This window comes from Pipistrellus kuhlii, unplaced genomic scaffold, assembly GCF_014108245.1.
Source record: "Pipistrellus kuhlii isolate mPipKuh1 unplaced genomic scaffold, mPipKuh1.p scaffold_m20_p_3, whole genome shotgun sequence".
Lineage (NCBI taxonomy): Eukaryota > Metazoa > Chordata > Mammalia > Chiroptera > Vespertilionidae > Pipistrellus > Pipistrellus kuhlii.
In genome coordinates this window covers 152,777,489-152,796,663 of record NW_023425529.1, presented here as the reverse complement: position 1 = coordinate 152,796,663, position 19,175 = coordinate 152,777,489, and the positions used below count along the sequence as shown (strand labels likewise).

Here is a 19,175-nt window from a genome sequence, read left to right as displayed (position 1 = left end):
ATTAATCACCCTGGTGCTTCTGTCAATGAGTTTGTTACTACCTGACTTTTCTTCTTTGATTTTATTGTCATAGTGGGCTTTAAAGAACTAAATGAAAAAGAGCCCTAAGTGCTTTGGAGTTTGTATCAGTTTCCTAGTTGGTAGTCATAAATGACCACAACCTTGGTGGCTTGAAATGATAGAAATATATTGTCTCACAGTTCTGAAGGCCACAGTTCAAAACAGGGTGTCAGAAGGCCTTGATCTCTCTGAAGGTTTTAGGGAAAAGCCTTTTTTTTTTTTTTTTTTTTTTTTTTTTTTTTTGCCTATTTCTAGCTTTTGGTGATTCCTGGTAATTCTTAGAATTCCTTAGCTTATCAATGCATCATTCCAATCTCTTCGACTCCTATCTTCACATAGCCTTCTTCTTTTTGTGTGTCTCTGTGGACCTTTTCTGCTTCTTTTAAGGACACCAGAAATTGGATTTAGGGCCCCCACTAATCTAGTATGACCTCCTCTTAATTAATTACATTTTCAAAATACCTTATCCTATCTAATGAAGAGCTAATATGTTAGTTAGACCAAACAGCAGAACAACCATCCAGATGACCTTTTGGACGAAGGTGGGGCTCCGAGGGCAGGCTGGGGTTGTGAGGGCTGAGCCCCTTGCACGAATTTTGTGCATTGGGCCTCTAGTTTTTAAATAAGGCTGCATACTGAAGTTTTGAATGGACGTAGAGTTTAGTGGGACACTCTTCACCTCACCACACAATTAGTTTCAGCTAGCCATTTGAATGCCCACCTGGTTGTAAGTAGCTTTGAAAAAGATTTACTGAAGTTGGTTGGGTGACTCCAGAAAATTGGGGTAGTAATACAAAAAAAAAATTCAATTCAGTATAGGACTTAACTTGAAAGGAACCACCAAAGCCACAACAAACCGCATGCAATTAGCAAGAAACTGGTAAATTTAGAGGCTCCCCAAAAGGCAGTCATGAGTGCAGTAAGCATGGGCCCCAGTAAATGCTGTGTGGCTATGAGTTGTGATACATAATCCACTGCAAAAATGTTGATTCGTGGGAGCAGTAGACATCCACCATGCCTCAACCAGTGGATTTTAGCATGACTCCAATTGTCTGGGTCTTCCAGAGGTGGTAGGATGGTTATTTTGGCCAAGTTTAAAAAATTGGTAGCTAAACCAGAATGTTAGCTTGGGGGAAGTTTGTTTTGTGAGACTGCTAGAGATATCTTTTAAGTGATTAGCACTTTACTATCCAGCATGGCCCAGCCTGGTTTTGAATTCTTGGATTCCCTGGAGGACCTTGAATGACCCTGGCCTTGTGTGTATTGGTCACTCAGGCAGTGGCAGTCTCTGAATGTTCTGGGTGGGGTGCTTTGGGATTGAAATACCATGTGTGGACTCACATGAGATTCTAGCTTGAATGAACAAAGGCATTACATTTTCCTAGAATTAAAGTCTGTTTCTTAAGTTATTTAATAAATTAAGACTTGGACTTTGCATCATGAAAATGACAGTAGGCATTGCTTCGGTTGTCATAGTCAATGATAAAAGAGCAGAAGCAGACTTGATACATAAATTATATATTCATTCCAAATGAACAGAACACTGAATGAGCAGAGGTCTTAATATCAATAGTTAGAATATTAGAAGCCAAAGTATTTGTTCAAAAGAAAAACTTGATTTATGACCCAAGTTGTTTTCAAAGTGCTATAAATGAGCCATTTTCAGTATTATCTGATGTTCCACAACATTTGGATGAGTTATTTACTAAAATTGAATTTTGATTTATTTTCAATCTGCATGACTTAAAAAATGAAAATTAACATTAGGTATGATTTTTTTATTTTCCATTCTGGTATGATTGGATTAAATACAAAACTAATGCAGATTTTAATAATATGGCATTACTAATATTGAAATTATCAGCACAGCTTCATATCTCATTAAAACTGGTATTCAATGTTTAAATGCTGGCTGAGATTTTGGTCAAATATGGTTAAATATGAGGTCCCGAGCCAGCTTGAAATGTACCATCTCATTGAATTTTCATCATTGTGGTCTTCTCCCAAACGTTATAACATTATTGATATCTTTTTTTGTACCACATACTTCTATTAACATGAATGTTAATACAGATAAAAGAATACATTGACTTGAGATTACATGCTTGTATTTAAAAGTTAACTTACTTTTTCAGAAGTGGGATTGTTGAGTCATAAAGTAGTTTTATGTTTAATTTTTAGGAAGCTCCATATTCTTTTCCATAATGGCTGTTCCAATTTACATTCTCACCAACAACATTCATATTCTTACCATGACAACATCTTTTGTTTAACAAGTGTGAGGTGGTATCTCATTTTGTTTTTTATTTGATTTGCCTGATGATTAGAGAAGTTGAGCATATACTTTTCATTTACTTGTTGATTATTTGTATATCTTCTTTTGAGAAACTTATTTAGGTTCCCCCCCCCCCTTTAAAAATTGGGTTATTTATTGATTTTTTTTAATGTATATACTAGAGGCCTGGTGCACGAAATTAGTGCGTGTGTGTGTGTGTGTGTGTGTGTGTGTGTGTGTGTGTATGTGTGTGTGTCCCTCAGCCCAGCTGTGAAAAGGCTGTATGTCAAGGGGAAAATGAGGAAGAGAAAAGTGGTGATGCACTTCACACCTATCCACTGATAAGTAGATAAACAAGCCGGACAAGATTTAGCCCCAAATCGTGACAGAGCTTCACCTGTATTTGGCACACCACACCTTCTTGCAGGGTTCATGCACAGCTTAACTGACAGTTCCCACTGGCACCTGTGAAGGTTCCTTAGAGTGAATCTAGATACCTAGTGATGTACGGACAGATGTTTTTGCAAATATAAGTATTAATAGTTATTTATATAGTGAGAATTCAGACAGTGAGAGATAAACCTTTAGTGTTTGATGAAAATGCTATAATTGTGGGTAAAAATGGAATGTGTGTGTGTGGGGGGGAGGACAAAAAATGAAAAATTCTGCTTGGGGAATATCATAGAAGTCTTGAAGAAAGAGGAATGTGAATGTCTTGAAGGATGAGTCAGTGTGATCCATCACACAGGCGATGGGGCATGGAAGTAAAGAATTTCACACACAGAGAAAAGGAATACTCCAAGACACAAGGGCATGGAACAGCCTGGTGGCTTTGGAGGCCTCTGAAGAGTCAGGGGTAGCAGATGGGGGGTACCCAGGGAGCAGCCAGAGAGGATTCTGTGAGAGCAGGCCTGGCTGCACCGTGGAGAGCTTGCATGCCCTGCAAAGAACTCAGACTTCATCAGAAGTCAGGGAAGATGCATGGGGAATGCAAATCTGAGAGTGACAAGATTGAATTTTTTTTTTTGAGAAGTTCACTGTGGAGTAACACACTTGATGCACAACAGGAAAGAGAAATTGAAGTTTCTGTCAAGAAATGTCTAACAATTTTTGTTAGAGGGATATATATATCAATATATATATATATATATATATATATATATATATACACACACATATACATATGCATATACATATACATATATATATGTATGTATATATTTTAAGGATTTCACATATTTTATAATGTTGCCCAAGCTTGAAGGCACCCTCCAAGTAATTCCCATTCTCCAATCATTTTTTTTCTAATTACCTCCCCAACTAATTCCTGCTCTGAGAAGCATTCTATCCCCCCAAATCCCTTACAGAGGCAAAAATAAACCATTTAGAAGATAGACGTTTGTGATGCTGCACAACATCCGATGTGTTGCAGACTGTGAATTTTTTCTAACAGTTCTCAGTTTGTCTATTTTCCATCTGGCAAGGGACCTAGGTGAAAGTCACGTGCATCCACTGAGCACTGTTGAAGTAATAAATAATAATGCTAAGACACAGTGACAGATGGGCCCTGGGAATTCAGAACCATAAGTCATTTGCTCATGAATCTGTACCAATGCATATCATTTCGTGAACCGCAAACTACTTCCCTATAAATGTCCTCAGGTAAATGTGCTTGTTTCTCTGCTTGTTAAATACTTGCATGGCAATTTAAGTTACTCTCGTATACCATATAATTGGCAGCCGTTGAGTGTTTGCGCCTTTATAAAAATTGACAATCAGCTCTTGAATAACTCATCTCTCCAGCACCAGCATGCTGATTTTTGCCCATAGCTCAAGCACTCTCCACCCTCCATTTTCTGTTAATACAACCAACAAATTAAAAACTTACTTTTCTATTTGAGGTGTTAAAAACTCTCCAGTACCACTGGGCATTTCTGTATGTTATTCTGATTGCATATTTTGGAAGCAGGTAGAAAGGACAATTCATTATTTGCAAATATTATAACCCGGGCATTAATATAGTAGGATTTCAAAAGGATCTGGACCTAATTTTAAATGGAATCATAGCAACCTTTAACCAGCTATGATTGAGTCCTTAAACATGCAAATTGAAACAAGAGTAAATTTGATGAGTATGTCAGACACAAAATGTAATATGAGCTTATATTTCATAGTACCGGCTTTCAAAGTCCATATGCTATTTATGAAAAAGATATTTTAGACTTATGGAGCCTTAGTGATTATGTTTAATGTTTAATACAATCTCAGTTTGAAATCAGTCACATTTACAATTACCATATAATGCACAAAATCTTTAAACATGAACTAATTCCTATTTGCATGGCATGCACTCTCTGCTTATTTACACTATAACCCAAAAAATATCCAAAAATTATCTCATAATTCTTTGCTCTTTCATGATCATATAGGAAAAAGACTACCTTAAAAGGAAATACGAACATCTTTCTCTATCTGCCAGGAGTTTCAATTAATGGATGGATGAAGCACATGAATTGACTTTTTACTGCATGCATTGTAAGCTTCAGAACTTCTTTAACACATGGTTCATGTGCTTACCTAATAATTCATTTAGCATATGTCGAATGTCACATGCTGTGCCAGGTGCTGGGAATAGCTTCTGAAATTGTCTGAAGTCTCAAGGTGCTACTAATTTTCAGGACAGACTGAAACATTTACCATGGAGGATAGACTTTGTAAAAAAAAAAAAAAATGCAACACAAAAATAAATGTGTAGAGAAGATTTAGGTAGGGAACCTAAACTTCATAATTATATATGATAAGTTAAAATGATTAAAAGGTACATTAAGTCATCAAATGGGCATTTCAAAGGACTGTTCTGTAAATTACACAATAATTACATTATTTATATACATGAACTGAGTTGCCAGTTGTTTCATGATGTGCAAATTAAAACATTTATCATAGTAGGCTGTGGTCAGATAAGAGCCTAGAGGAAAACATTGGTGCAGACTTGGGAGACTTTTTAGGAAGACAAATAATGAACACTGAGGGCAAAAGCTTTTAAAAAAGAAAAGAAAAAAGAAAAGATGGGGGAAATCTGAGTGTTATTGATCTTTGTATTCCAGGACTCTAACACTGCTTACTAAAGTTTTTTATAAATATTGAATGACTCTTAGGAACATGAACCCCAAGATAATATGGAAAATGTATGCCCAGCGGATTATTTCACATATTTTACATATTCTTATAAAAAATAAGAAGCCAACAAAACCCGGTTTGCCTCAGTAAATAGAACATCAAGACTGAAAGGTCCCATTTTCAATTCCAGTCAAAGGCACGTACCTTGGTTGCGGGCACATCCCCAGTAAGGGCGTGCAGGAGGCAGCTGATTGATGTTTCTCATCGATGTTTCTAACTATCTCTCTCCCTTCCTCTATGTAAGAAATCAATAAAATATAGTTAAAAATAAAAAATAAATAAAAAATAAGAAGCCAGTTCTACTTTACCTAATGTGGTGGTCTTGTTGACTACAGGTAAATGCCACTACGAATATCTGGAAAGTCTAAATCAGAAAACACTCTAAACAAATCAACTAAAATTACTTCCTAATTCAAAAATAGTTTTCTATGTTATATAGCAAAAGTTTTGCTAAGCCAGTTTTCTTGTGTGTGGTTTTTTTAATCTTTATTGTTGAGATTTTTATAGATGTCCCTCTTTTTCCTTCCACCCCCAATAGCTCCCCTCCACCCAGTTCCCACCCCATCCCAGGCTCTCATTACCTTATTGTCTGCATCCATAGGTACTGCATACATGCATATAAGATCTTTGTCTAATCTCTTACCCCTCCCTCTTGCCTCTGATAATACTCAGTCTGTTCCATTTCCATGCCCCTGATTCTATTCCATTCACCAGTTTATTCTGTTCAGATTTTTTATTTATTTGATTTTTAGATTCAATTGTTACTAGATATGTATTTGTTGCCACTTTGTTGTTCATATTTTTTATTTTTATATTTTTCTTCTTCTTCCTCTTCTTAAAGAATAATGCCCTTTAACACTTCATATAATACTGGTTTGGTGGTGATGTACTCCTTTAGTTTTTGCTTGTCTGTGAAGTTCTTTATCTGACCTTTAAGTCTAAATTATAGTTTTGCTGGGTGGAGTAATCTGGTTGTAGGTTCTTGCTATTCATTACTTTGAATACTTCTTGCCAATCCCTACTGGCCTGCATCATATTTGTTGAGAAATCAGCTGACAATCATATAGTCACTCCATTGTAGGTAACTAATTGCTTTTCTCTTGATGCTTTTAAGATTCTCTCTTTGTCTTTTGTCCTTGGTATTTTAATTATGATGTGTCTTGGTGTGGGTCTCCAGGGAGGTGTAAAGTCAGCCACTGCCTGGGGCCACCCAGTAGGAGTTTCAGAGAGATCTGCAGATTCTTCCTCTTTGTATAGGGAAATGCCCAGAGGAGGCTCAGCTGTGAAGCAAGTAAGGCTGGTGCTGGCGTGTGTCTTGAGACTTTTATTGATAAGTTTGGGGCTCCCTGACCCAGCTGCAACTTGTTTGACATGTTTTAGCCTAAGAAAGGATAGGCCATTCATATGCAAAAGCAGTTGCACTCAGCTTGGGTGGGGTTATAAATTGGGATGGGTTTGGGACTCAGAATCTCCAGGACTGAGCAAACAGAAATGGCTGCCAGTCAACCCTGCAATGAGGTCCCCTAACAAGAACAATGACTGCTGAGAGCACCTCTATCTGGAAGAAAGCCACTCTGAGTTCCTGCCCTGATGCCAGACAGTCTAATTTCTCCTAGTATGGTCTGGGTCACCCAGGCCTTGCCAGCACTGGAGCTTAGAAGAGATAGGAGTTTGTAAATTCAGTTTGTGGTGTGGGCCTTTTATGAGGAGCAGCTGGGTCTCCAGCAGCCTCTGTGTCACTGAGCCCCGTGGTTTTTTACAGCCCATAGTTCTTACTGCCTATAGGGACTTCTTTTCCCAGCTCTGGGACCCTGATCTGGGCATCTGGTGTGGCACTGGGCGTCTGATGTAGGACTGGGACCCCTTTCTCCTCTGGGCAGCCTCTGCAGAGGCAATTTCCCTCCTGAAAACAAAAACAAAAACAGCATACATGGGTGCCAAATCAGCCCGCTTCTCGTCCCCATACCTACCAGTCTCGGTGTGCTTTCTTCTTTACTTCTCTGTGGTAAGACTTCCATTCAGCCAGCTTTCCAGCAGTTCTGGATGATGGTTGTTATATATTTCACTTGTAATTTTGATGTGGTTGTGGGAGGCAGCGAGTACAGGTGTTTGCCTCTGCTGCCATCTTGGTTCTCTAAGCCAGTTTTCATATCCTGAGGTCATTTTAAATTAGAATGTGCTTGCATGCTTTGTTTTCCTCAGGATCCCCACCATGCTGTCTAAAATCTCTTCAACCATATTTTTAGCTTTATTATAAGTTACTTGCCTATATATTAGCGAGTTGTGTGCATTACTTTTTCTACACAAAATTTGTGTGTATGTTTGTGTGTGTGTATGTGACCATACAGCGTCTTGAGTAAAGTCATTATGCATCCTCTCCTGTAAAATAGGAGTTTAACCAGTGTCCACTACATTTGTGGTTTATCATACTATTAGTTTTGCAAATAGCATGAAATATTTCTGGAAACTCTTTGGTGAAACATTGATAACTGATTTGTTACGAAGGGTAGAAGGTTCTGAAAATTATTTTTCTAAATATCCTGAAATATATCTTACCATTTTATTTTAAATCTTGGGATTATGTCCCTGTTTTTATTTTCTATGTGGATGCAATCATGGCAGTAATAAACAGATATGATGAAATTCAGAATAGAGTTTCACGGATTCTGCAGAAGGAATAACAGTGTGGTGTTCCTAAGAAAACGAAGTCCTTTCTATTTAATGCTTTCAATTTTATCTTCATGGGGTTTTTTGCTTTATTATTCCAAAGAAAAATTTTTCTAAAATTTAAATTTTATAAATAACTAGAAGCCCAGTGCATGAAATTCACACACGGGGTGTGTGTGTGTGTATGTGTGTGTGTGTGTGTGTGTGTGTGTGTGTGTGTGTCCCTCAGCCCAACCTGCACCCTCTAAAACCTAGAACATCCCTCTCATAATCCAGGACTGCCAGCTCCCAACCAACCACCTGCCTGCCTGCCTGATTGCCCTTAACCGCTTCTGCCTGCCAGCCTGATCACCCCCTAACCACTCCCTTGCCAGTGTGATCAATGCCTAATTGCTACCCTGCCAGCCTGTTTGCCCCTAACTGCCCTCTCCTGCTGGCCTGGTCTCTCCCAACTGCCCTCCCCTGAAAACCTGCCCCTCCCCCAACAATCTGATCACCCCTAACTGCCCTCCCCTGATGAACTGATCTCTTCCAACTGCCCTCCCCTGCTGGTCTGATTGCCCACAACTGCCCTCCCGTTCTGGCCATCTGTGGTGGCCATCTTGTGTCCACATGGGAGCAGCCATCTTGTGTGTTGAAGTGATGGTCAATTTGCATATTACCTCTTTATTATATAGGATAAGAATCCTAATGTCAGAGTAGATTCACTATTCAAAAATGAAAGTAGCATGTCTTGTGTATCATTCTTTAACATGTATAATCCCAATTAAAGTCATTATATGTTTTCTTTGAAAATGAAGACAAATTTTTTCTTCTTCACTCTCAGTTTAGCTTGAGGTGAAATTCTGGTTAATATTCTACAGATGGTGGTTGGTCCCCAGGTTTAAAGGCCTTTACACTGACCACTGTGTGCTCTTTAAGTAGACAGTTTAGGACCAAGCTGCCTATTGAATAGAATGGCCTTTGGTTCCTTAAATGATAGAATTTGTGTGGCTAAGAGAAAAAGTTGTGATGTTTTCCCTTTGCATACATTTAAATTTTTTATACAAATTTCTGCAGTTACTTGTGTTTTATAAATTAAATTATTATTCTCATACATGTCATTTAAAGTGCTGAAGGTATTCTTTTTGAAAATCTCCTTAATTATAATATAAAAATTGTGGATAGCTTTTACTGAATTAACACTTGACTATTTCCTCCACAGATATGTTTTGAAATTATTCCTTTTGCCTGATAAATCCTGTGAAATTTATTTTTAGGGGGATACTTCCTACTTGAAAGATCGCTGGTGTGTTTTTGATGGATTTATGGTCTTTTGCCTTTGGGTTTCACTGGTGTTGCAGGTAATTAAAAACTTTTAAATTACAAGGAAGTAGTTTCCAAAATTTTCATTGAAAATCTAACTAGATATATAAGAGCATATATATCCAATGCCACTGTATAGTTTTCTACAACATTGTTATTTTATTTATTTATTTTATTTATTTATTTTATTTTATTTTTACAGAGAAGAAGGGAGAGAGATAGAGAGCTAGAAACATCGATGAGAGAGAAACATCAACCAGCTGCCTCTTGCACACCCCCTACCGGGGATGTGCCCGCAACCAAGGTACATGCCCTTGACCGGATCGAACCCTGGACCTTTCAGTCCGCAGACCGACACTCTACCACTGAGCCAAATCGGTTTCGGCAACATTGTTATTTTAAATGTTTATAAGTAAAATGTCTAACATTTTAATCATTGTCAATCACATTTGTGAATTAATTCTCAATAAGAAATGAAAATCAATACTATAAGAAATTGCTTTTTATTGAACAGTATACAACTATAGTCATGAAAAGAAAGGAAAAAACATGGGATAAGATTTCAGTACTTGTTGAATAAAAAGAAATGGGGTACATATATTTAAAAGTTCTAAAGAAGGAATTTTGTTGGAAAATAGTAGAACTCATTCCCATGCATTCAATCAATCTTAATTTTGCATTTAACTAAAGTAACTATAATCTTCATGAAAACATTCAGAATAAAATAAATTCACAGTTCATTCTGCAAATTTGTTCTAGTGCTTATTGATACGCTGTTTTGTTTTTACAAAGCTCACCTCTCTAACAGCCTAATTTATCCTGCATAGTAATATGTTCTTTTCCACATAATAACTATTGTATGATTGACAAACATTTTCCAATTATTACTTCACCTCTTAGTAAATGGTACATTTTTCTACATTTTCTAATAATACTTTTAATCTTATCTCCATTAACTTCATTTTATAAACATTCAAAAAGTTTCACCTAACAACATGCTTAGTTAGGAAGACTTAGCACACTTTTTCTATATTCTAAGTTGGCACTTGTTTTTATAATAAAACCTGTGCCTTGATGAATTATACAAGGTTAAGAAAATGAAAAAGATTAATGGCACTTTCATTAGCTTATGATTTGTTTCTCCTAAGAGAGCAGTAGCTTCTAGAGGTACTCAAAAGAAAATTGATTTCAGTAGGGGGAAAAATGTAGGGCAAAGTTTACTTCCTGATGCTGTCTGTCTATACCACCATTACAAACCATGCTAAGAGAAAGTCTAAACTTGTTTATCCACCTTTAAATTTACAGGTGTTTGAAATTGCTGATATAGTTGATCAGATGTCACCTTGGGGCATGTTGCGGATTCCAAGGCCACTAATTATGATCCGAGCATTCCGAATTTATTTCCGATTTGAACTACCAAGGACCAGGATTACAAATATTTTAAAGTAAGCACTACTTTCATATACATTAAGGGGAGGAAGTATATAACTTTTTAAAAGTAAGTTTTACCTATTTTATGTATTTTTTCCCCAGGCGATCGGGAGAACAAATATGGAGTGTTTCAATTTTCTTACTTTTCTTTCTGCTTCTTTATGGAATTTTAGGAGTTCAAATGTTTGGAACATTTACCTATCACTGTGTAGTAAATGACACGAAACCAGGGTAAGTTTATTTCCCAACTGCATTTTAGTCTAAGAGATTTTTGCAATTCTCATAAGAAAAACCTCGGTACCTAACATTTTTACAAGTTTTTATGTGCTCTCTCTTCTATTTTCTCTGCTTCCTTAAAATCGTTTTTTCTAATTCTTAACACAAGTATTCAAGACAAGCCAAAGTGAAAAATCTAACCTCTTGGGAAAGTAGATTAAGCAAATTTATTTTTTAAAATATATTTTTATTGTTTTCAGAGAGGAAGAGAGAAGGGAGAGAGAGAGAAACATCAACGATGAGAGAATCATTGATCAGATGCCTCCTGCATGTCCTGTACTGGGGATCAGCCCTGCAACCTGGGCATGTGCCTGGTCTGGGAATCAAATCATGACCTCCTGGTTCATAGGTTGATGCTCAATCATGGCCCAGCTAGTTTAAGCAAATTTGAGGAATATATTTAGAAAATTTCCTCAGTGTGGCAGAGTTCCATCAGAGTAAAATAAGAAGGGGATGGAAATAAGAAGATGGAAATGGTATAGCACTTCGAAAAACAATTTCTTTAATGTTGAATGTACACCTACCATATGCCCCATTCATTCCATTCCAAACAAATTGTAGTTATATCCACATAACAAACACTATTTAGCAATAAGTAGTATGAGATATTGTTATAAACCACACCTTGAATGAACCTCAAAATATTATGCTGAGTAAATGAAGCCAGATGAAAAAGATTGCATATTCTGTGGTTTCATTTATATAAAATTTTGGAAAATGCAAACTTATCTATAATGATAGAAAGGACATCAGAGGTTGCCTGAGAGATAAGGGTTGGAATAGAAAAAGGAATTACCAAGGGGCACAAGCAAATCTTTGGGATTGATGAGTATGTTTATATTCTGATGATGTTTCTATACATAGTGTGGTAGATTTAATAAACTGTACATTTTAATACTATATGGGACAAAAATAGGTTTATAATTATATAGAAAATAACACAATAATTAATAGTAGTAATACAAGAATAAGCTGTTTTGTGTGCTCCACAACTGTATGCCACTTTTGCCCCATCCTATATGTACAGTTTATTTTCAGTATACCTTGCTAAAACTGTTTGGAATTGTTTTAGTGTGAAACAGAAATTGAATTTTCTTCATATGCTCAAGTCAGTTGTTCTAGCACTATTTATTGTATGCTATTTTACTTGCTGAATTTGATACTTCCTTTGTCATTTATGAATTCCCTGTCTATATTTGGGTCTGTACCTCTGGCCGCTATTTTGCTGGATTGATCTATTTGACTATCTCTTCATCAATATCACTCTCTGAAACTCATTGAAATTACAACCTGGCTTTATGCATAGGATCACAATTCCGATTCTCAGTCTTACAGGCCCCTGTCTTCTGCCTCACGTGCCATTAAAATCCAAGCTCCTGGATACTGGATACGTAATTCTCATTCATAACTTTTTTTTTTTTTTTTTTTTTTTTTTTTTTTACCAACTCATGTACTTCCCTAGTTTTTAATTCCCTCTTATGTTTTGACATTTTGGAATGTGTTTTTCTTTCTTGGGAGCCTAGAAATTTTTAAATGTTATCATTTATCCAGCAGTTCTTGTTTGTAGCAGAGAGAGTGGAATTTAATGTCGCCCATCTTGCCAGAACTAGCACACTGGCACCCATAGCAATTTTTTCTTCTTCTATTTTTCTCATGATACTGTGAGGTTCTTGAGGACACATATGGAAAAGAGTGGAGAATATTCATTTTCTTGTTGCCAGTATCTGGTATCCTAGCACAGAATAACTACCTGGTAGCTATTTATTGAAGGCAAGGTTCATGATAGATAACATTTAAACAAATAATAGTATGGTACATTGATAAAGAAGAGGGAATAAAAAGAAAACCCCAGAGAAATGAAAGCAAGTTGCTAAAAGGACAAAGGAGACATAGTATAAATATTGAAAAGCAATGTTAAAATGAGAAAAAGTCAATAGATAAAAAATCAATAATACAGGGTAGGAAAGTTGAAGGAAGTGGTAAAGGAATTGACTGTGTGAGCAACAGAAAAGACAAATATGTGAATAATACCTGTAGGCAGGTGTTTTTTTTAAGTGTGTGTAGGCTATAGAATATGTCTGGATCATTCCATGAATGAATGTGAAGGTGGAAAAGATGTTGTGTGGGTAGGAGGCAATAGATATAAAGGTGAAGAACCGAGAAAGCTTCTGACTAAGAAAGCAATTGTGTTATAGCAGTAGTGAGTACAGGAGGCTGGTTTAAACTTACCATTTAATTGAAAACCAAGTTGGAATTTGAGAATTCGAATACTTGTTAACACAACTAAAAGATCAGGTACCTTGCTGGCAAGCTACACTTTGTCACATAAAATATAATACCGATTGGGAAGACACACATGAGTACCTCTGAACTCACAGCCCTTGAGTGACTTTAGTTAAGTACTCTTCACACAGTTCCTTACAATACTCAGTATAAAGAAATACATGTCTTTGAAAAAAAAAATATTAAAAGACCTTTTGTATTCTAGAATATTAGCTCCAGTTCATTACTTTATCCGAAAAGTTGAGTTCACTTTGAAAAATTACATAAATGTTGGCAGAATTTTCTTGAGTTACTCGAGACATAACAGCTATGAGGGAATGTCTGCATTTTCTCTCTTTTATCTGAAAAAATGTGCGCAGTAGCATTATGTACATACACATATGTTCTGTTTTCTCTGTAAGTGATTCTTAGTTTATTAGTTGTGGATAAAATGAATAACTAGCCACATGGTAATAGTATTGTTCATTAAAAATTTTTCATAAGTGTGATGGTTTATTTCAAGGAGCAGTCATTATGCCATTTTTCTTTTAATTTTCAGTTTAGTAATAGCTGAGTTTTGAAGTTCCACTCATAAGCAGAAAAACTGTTGATAGCATTTTACTATCATTTCTAGCCCAGACATCAATTTATCTATTTTTAAAACACTCAAAAAATGTTCAGAATAAAAATGAAATGCGTAAAATTCCAGTTAAAATATTCCCCCCAATTTTTTTTCTTTTGTTGCTTCTTGGTAAGGAATTTCTCATAATGTCTCTGAGCTAGATGTTAAGCTGCAGTATGATGGTTTTGTGTCCAGCAATCAGTTTTGCCTGTGGTGTCATGACCTCATTTCTCTTCATTTCTGTCCTTTAATAATTGTTCCAATTTCTGCTTAATTGATTCGCATGCATTATACCCCAATATTGGGAAGGTTTTCAGCCATAGAGGTGACGGTTTAGAAACCTATGTGTCATGGATTCCGCAGCTCACCTCTGAAATTGATTATGCTTAATCTGTGAGGCAAACAAGATTAATAAAGACACAATACAATACACATGCATGTGCTTTTAAACGGAGCTGATTTCTTTTGAAGCAGACAGGGGAATCATAGCTATGTCCTCAAAAGCATTATTACTAAAGCTTTAGAGCACATGTGTCAAACACAAGGCCCGCGGGCCAAATCCGTCCCGCCAGGCCTTGCAATGTGGCCCGCACAGCGCTGTCATCACTGCACTCCACTGCGTTTCCATCACAATGACAGTTTATGACTGTTCAGTAAACCATTCGGCCCGCGATTTAGGCTGGATTTTAGATTTTGGCCCCTTCTCTGATTGAGTTCGACACCCCTACTTTAGAGTCTTCTCCAATAACGAGTGGCGACCCATGGAAATTATGGAACAAGTAAAGCAGTTCATAAGCTAAAAAAAAGTTGCAAAGAGCAATATCCTGTGGCAGAAACAGGTGTGCAAAACACCAAATGTGATGGCAGACGTCTCCCTTAAAGAGGAAAGTGAAAAAAATGAGCTGGTCGTGAAATAGAAAAGATGAAGACTCACTTCACCTTATTATTATTCCTGTTCATGGCTGAATATCTAATAATAAAATCTTATTCCCAAGAATGAGATGAGAAAAACTTTAAGGTATGTAAACCTTTATTATGTAAGAGTATATATAGATCTAGAGGCCCGGTGCACGAAATTTGTGCACAGGATAAGGGGTTGTTCCTCAGCCCAGCCTGTACTCTCTCCAATCTTGGATACCTCGAGGAATGTTAAACTACAGTCAGACATCCCTCTCACAATCCAGGACTGCTGGCTCCCAACTGCTTACCTGCCTGCCTTCCTGATTGCCCCTAACTGCTTCTGCCTGCCAGCCTGATCACCCCCTAACTACTCCCATGATAGCCTGATTGATGTCTAACTGCTCCCCTGCCAGCCTGTTTGCCCCCAATTTCCCTCCTCTGCCGGCCTGGTCACCCCCTAACTGCCCTCCCCTGCAGGGTTAATTGCCTCCAACTGCCCTCCCTTGTAGACCTGGTCCCTCTCAACTGCCCTCCCTTGCAGGCCTGGTGCCTCCCAACTGCCCTCCCCTGCTGGCCATCTTGTGGTGGCCATCTTGTGTCAACATGGGGGCAGGATCTTTGACCACCTTTCAAAGGAAGTTTAAATATAAATCAAGATTTCACAGACCTTTGCATGAATTTGAGGCACTTACAATTTTACGTATCCTACAAAATTCTTTCTTGATAATGTCCATTAATTAAATTTAATATTCTATGCCCCACCTTGTCTATTTTTATTTCTTCTATCCCTATGTAAATGTGATAGTCTCTCATTCTGTGAAATAGTGACATGTAACATATTGTATTACTCCATATATCTTTTTTAAAATTGTTGTGTATACCCATCTCAAATATGTGGGGCACTTGAATCACCAATTAAATCAGCCTTTCATTGTGATATTTAAAAAACAACAAACGTAAGAAAATATTTCAGAATAATCCTAATTCCCACATAAAAATTAATACCAGTTTGACTTCTACTGAAATACAATAGTAAAAACATTTGCTAGTCTTCAGTATAGTAAAAAAAAAAAAAAAGCACTACAGTTTGAAAAAGATTCTAAAAATGATATTTTTGATCAAGTACAAAATAATACGTCTTTTTTTTTTAAAGAAATATCTTTTAAAAAATATGTATTTTATTGATTTTTCACAGAGAGGAAGGGAGAGAGATAGAGAACCAGAAACTTTGATGAGAGAGAAACATCGACCAGCTGCCTCCTGCACATCCCCCACCAGGGATGAGCCCACAACCAATGTACATGCCCTTGGCCGGAATCGAACCTGGGATCTTTCAGTCCGCAGACCAACGCTCTATCCATTGAGCCAAACCAGTTTCGGCTAACACTTCTTTTGATCTTATGTTTACTTACCCCCCAAAGAAAAATATAAGATCATAAGTTTCTTATTTATTACAAGTGTTTAATAACCTTTATTGAACAATTGATGTAAGCTATTTTCTTATTTAATACTCATAAAAGCCTAATAAGTCATGTTCCCTTTTACATTCATATTTTACAGCCAAGGTAATTGAAGCTCAATAAGGTTAAATTAGATGTTTATGCTGAAACAGAGGTAGAAGCACAATTTAAGTCCATTTTTCTATGACACCAATTTCTAGACTTATAAATATTCAATTGTAATTGGTCAAAATATAAAAAATGATCTTCAGCACATTTATATCCAAAGTATTTGAATAAAATGTTGGTTATAAGGGGCCCATGCTTAGGAAAGAAGTTCTAAATGGGCCATATGAGTAAGTTAGGGCTGAGTTCTGAAATGATGTATTGAAACTTCTGAATGTACTATGTGAATGAGGAGCCCTGCCAATTCAGCCTCTCCCAGTGGTGTTTACTATAGTTGTTCCTGTAGAAATCATATGTAACATTGTTTTGATATCTCAGGTTCAATAGGACCAGCCAGCTCCCTGCTCCCCTCCTCCTCCCCTTCATTGAAGCCACAGTGACATTCAATGACTGTAGCAGCACTACCAGCACATTTTTAAATTCATTTTTAGAATAAGATCTCTTTGATAGAAAAAATCTCCTGGGGAACTTGGTAAATATGCAGTCACCAAGCTCTGTCTGGATTTGTATTTATGCGGCTGAGTTAGTCAGAACCTGACTTGTTTAGTAAGCAGTGATTTAAAACCTTAGTTTTACACTAAAATTCTCCAAGATGTGTTATAGCGTAGAACACAAAATTTGCATGGCTTTTAAAAAATATATATTTTATTGATTTTTTACAGAGAGGAAGGGAGAGGGATAGGGAGCCAGAAACATCAATGAGAGAGAAACATTGGTCAGCTGCCTCCTGTGCACCCCCCACCGGAGAAGTGCCCACAGCCAAAGTACATGCCCTTGACCAGAATCGAACCCAGGACCCTTGAGTTCGCAGGCCGATGCTCTATCCACTGAGCCAAACCGGTTTCAGCTTGCATGGCTTTTTAAAAGATAAACCTTGAGCATGGAAACATGGAACAGACTGATGAATCTTAGAGGGAAGGGGGGGTGGTGAGGCAGAGAGGGCAGGAAGAGATTAACCAAATATACACACACACACACACACACACTACCTATGGACTCAGACAATAGTTTGGTGAAGGCCTGGGGTAGGGCAGGAGCCAGGTGGAAGGAAGCAATGAGGGAAATGGATACATCTGCAATACTTCCAACAATAACGATTTAAAAAAAAAAAAAAGAGATAAATCATGAGTTTTCAAAGAAATGCTAAGCATTCAGCCAGCCGCTGGAGCGTCCTCTTCCCTTAAGTCTATTTACCCGGGGATGTCTAAGGAGCACCAGAGGTAATTAGAGTCTCTTGTTATTCTCGCAGAGAAGCAGGTTGTTTGTGTGTTCTGGGGACTGCAGAGCAATCATCGCAGTTCTATTCATCCAGTGACTCACAGATTTTTAGGTCTAGTGATTGTGGGTAAGTGCACTTCATGGCTGAGGCCTTCTGGGGATAGGAGATTTGGAGCTCTAAATTCTTCTCTGGCTTTCACTTTTATTTATTTATTTATTTATTTATTTAGCCTTTTACTTATTTTATTTTTCAACTACAGTTTGCATCCACTATTATATTGTATTAGTTTCAGGTGTACAGCATAAATAAACAAAATTGAAACAGACTCATAGATACAGAAAACTGACTGATGGTTGAGAGAGGGAGGAATGGAGTGAGGGGGTAAAAACAGGAGAAGGAATTAAGAAGTACAAATTAATAGTTACAAAATAGTCCTGGGGATGTAAAGTAAAGCATGGAAATATAATCAATAATTTGGTAATACCTATGTATGGTGCCAGGTTGGTACTAGACATATGGGGGATCACGTTGTAAGGTATATGATTGTCTAGCCTTCACTTTTATGTAGCTACACGTTCTTACCATTGTGGAGTCCATGGTTTCATTTGACCATCCCAAAAGGATGGGAGCCTGTTGAGGTGGGAAAAATTGCTGCTCTTCAGCCATACACTCAACCAAACCACCTCTGAAAAGCACAAATGTATTTTGAGCTCTTAATATGTATGAGGCACTTTAGATTCATAGTTGCTAATTCATAAAGTGATCTTATACATTGGGTATGCTGATCCTCATGAAAGAAGGGAGGAAATAGCTCCTTGCTACACATTCATTACTTGGTGAAATCACCAACTAAAGTCCAATCTGCTTGGCCTCATATTCTGATGGCTATTTTCCATCATGCCAACTCATTCTTACAGATAATTCCTAGCTCTGGATTTTCTAGTTCCCAAAGCAAAAAGAGGAGAGTTATTGCTTGAGAAGCTCTTGGCCTAGATTTGAAATGTCAAGGGTAGTAGATTTGTATAAAACCTCAAAGCAGGTTTCACATTTTCAATTTGGAGCTGATCAGTGTTTCCTCTGTTTCCCAATAGTTTACTTTTCTAAAATAATATTTTAAAATATATTCTTTGTCTCATCCTGCCTCCGATGCCAGTCTCCTGGCTTCTGTCATGTGGGTTGTCCTTTATCCATGTTGGCAAAAGTAGTGGGTGATATGGTTAAAGAAGTAAACTTGGGGAAAATATATAATTTTAAAAAACTATACAGATATAACCAAGTGAAAAGACTATGTAAGTTTTTTATAAAAAAATAAAATAGTGTATTGTCATTCAAATTTTGGTTCATGATGAATTT

At 37.0% G+C, this 19,175-nt stretch overlaps 1 protein-coding gene across 4 annotated transcripts in view; it reads left to right on the top strand.

The window, feature by feature from the left end:
• NALCN (sodium leak channel, non-selective) overlaps positions 1-19,175 on the top strand; it is a 264,733-nt gene that overhangs the window by 23,292 nt on the left and 222,266 nt on the right. For all 4 annotated transcript variants that reach the window (XM_045588772.1, XM_036457498.2, XM_036457492.2 and 1 more), the window contains exons 4-6: positions 9,442-9,525; positions 10,793-10,932; positions 11,021-11,149. In XM_045588772.1, the coding sequence (XP_045444728.1) occupies positions 9,442-9,525; positions 10,793-10,932; positions 11,021-11,149 (353 nt within the window). The remainder of the gene's footprint in view (positions 1-9,441; positions 9,526-10,792; positions 10,933-11,020; positions 11,150-19,175) is intronic.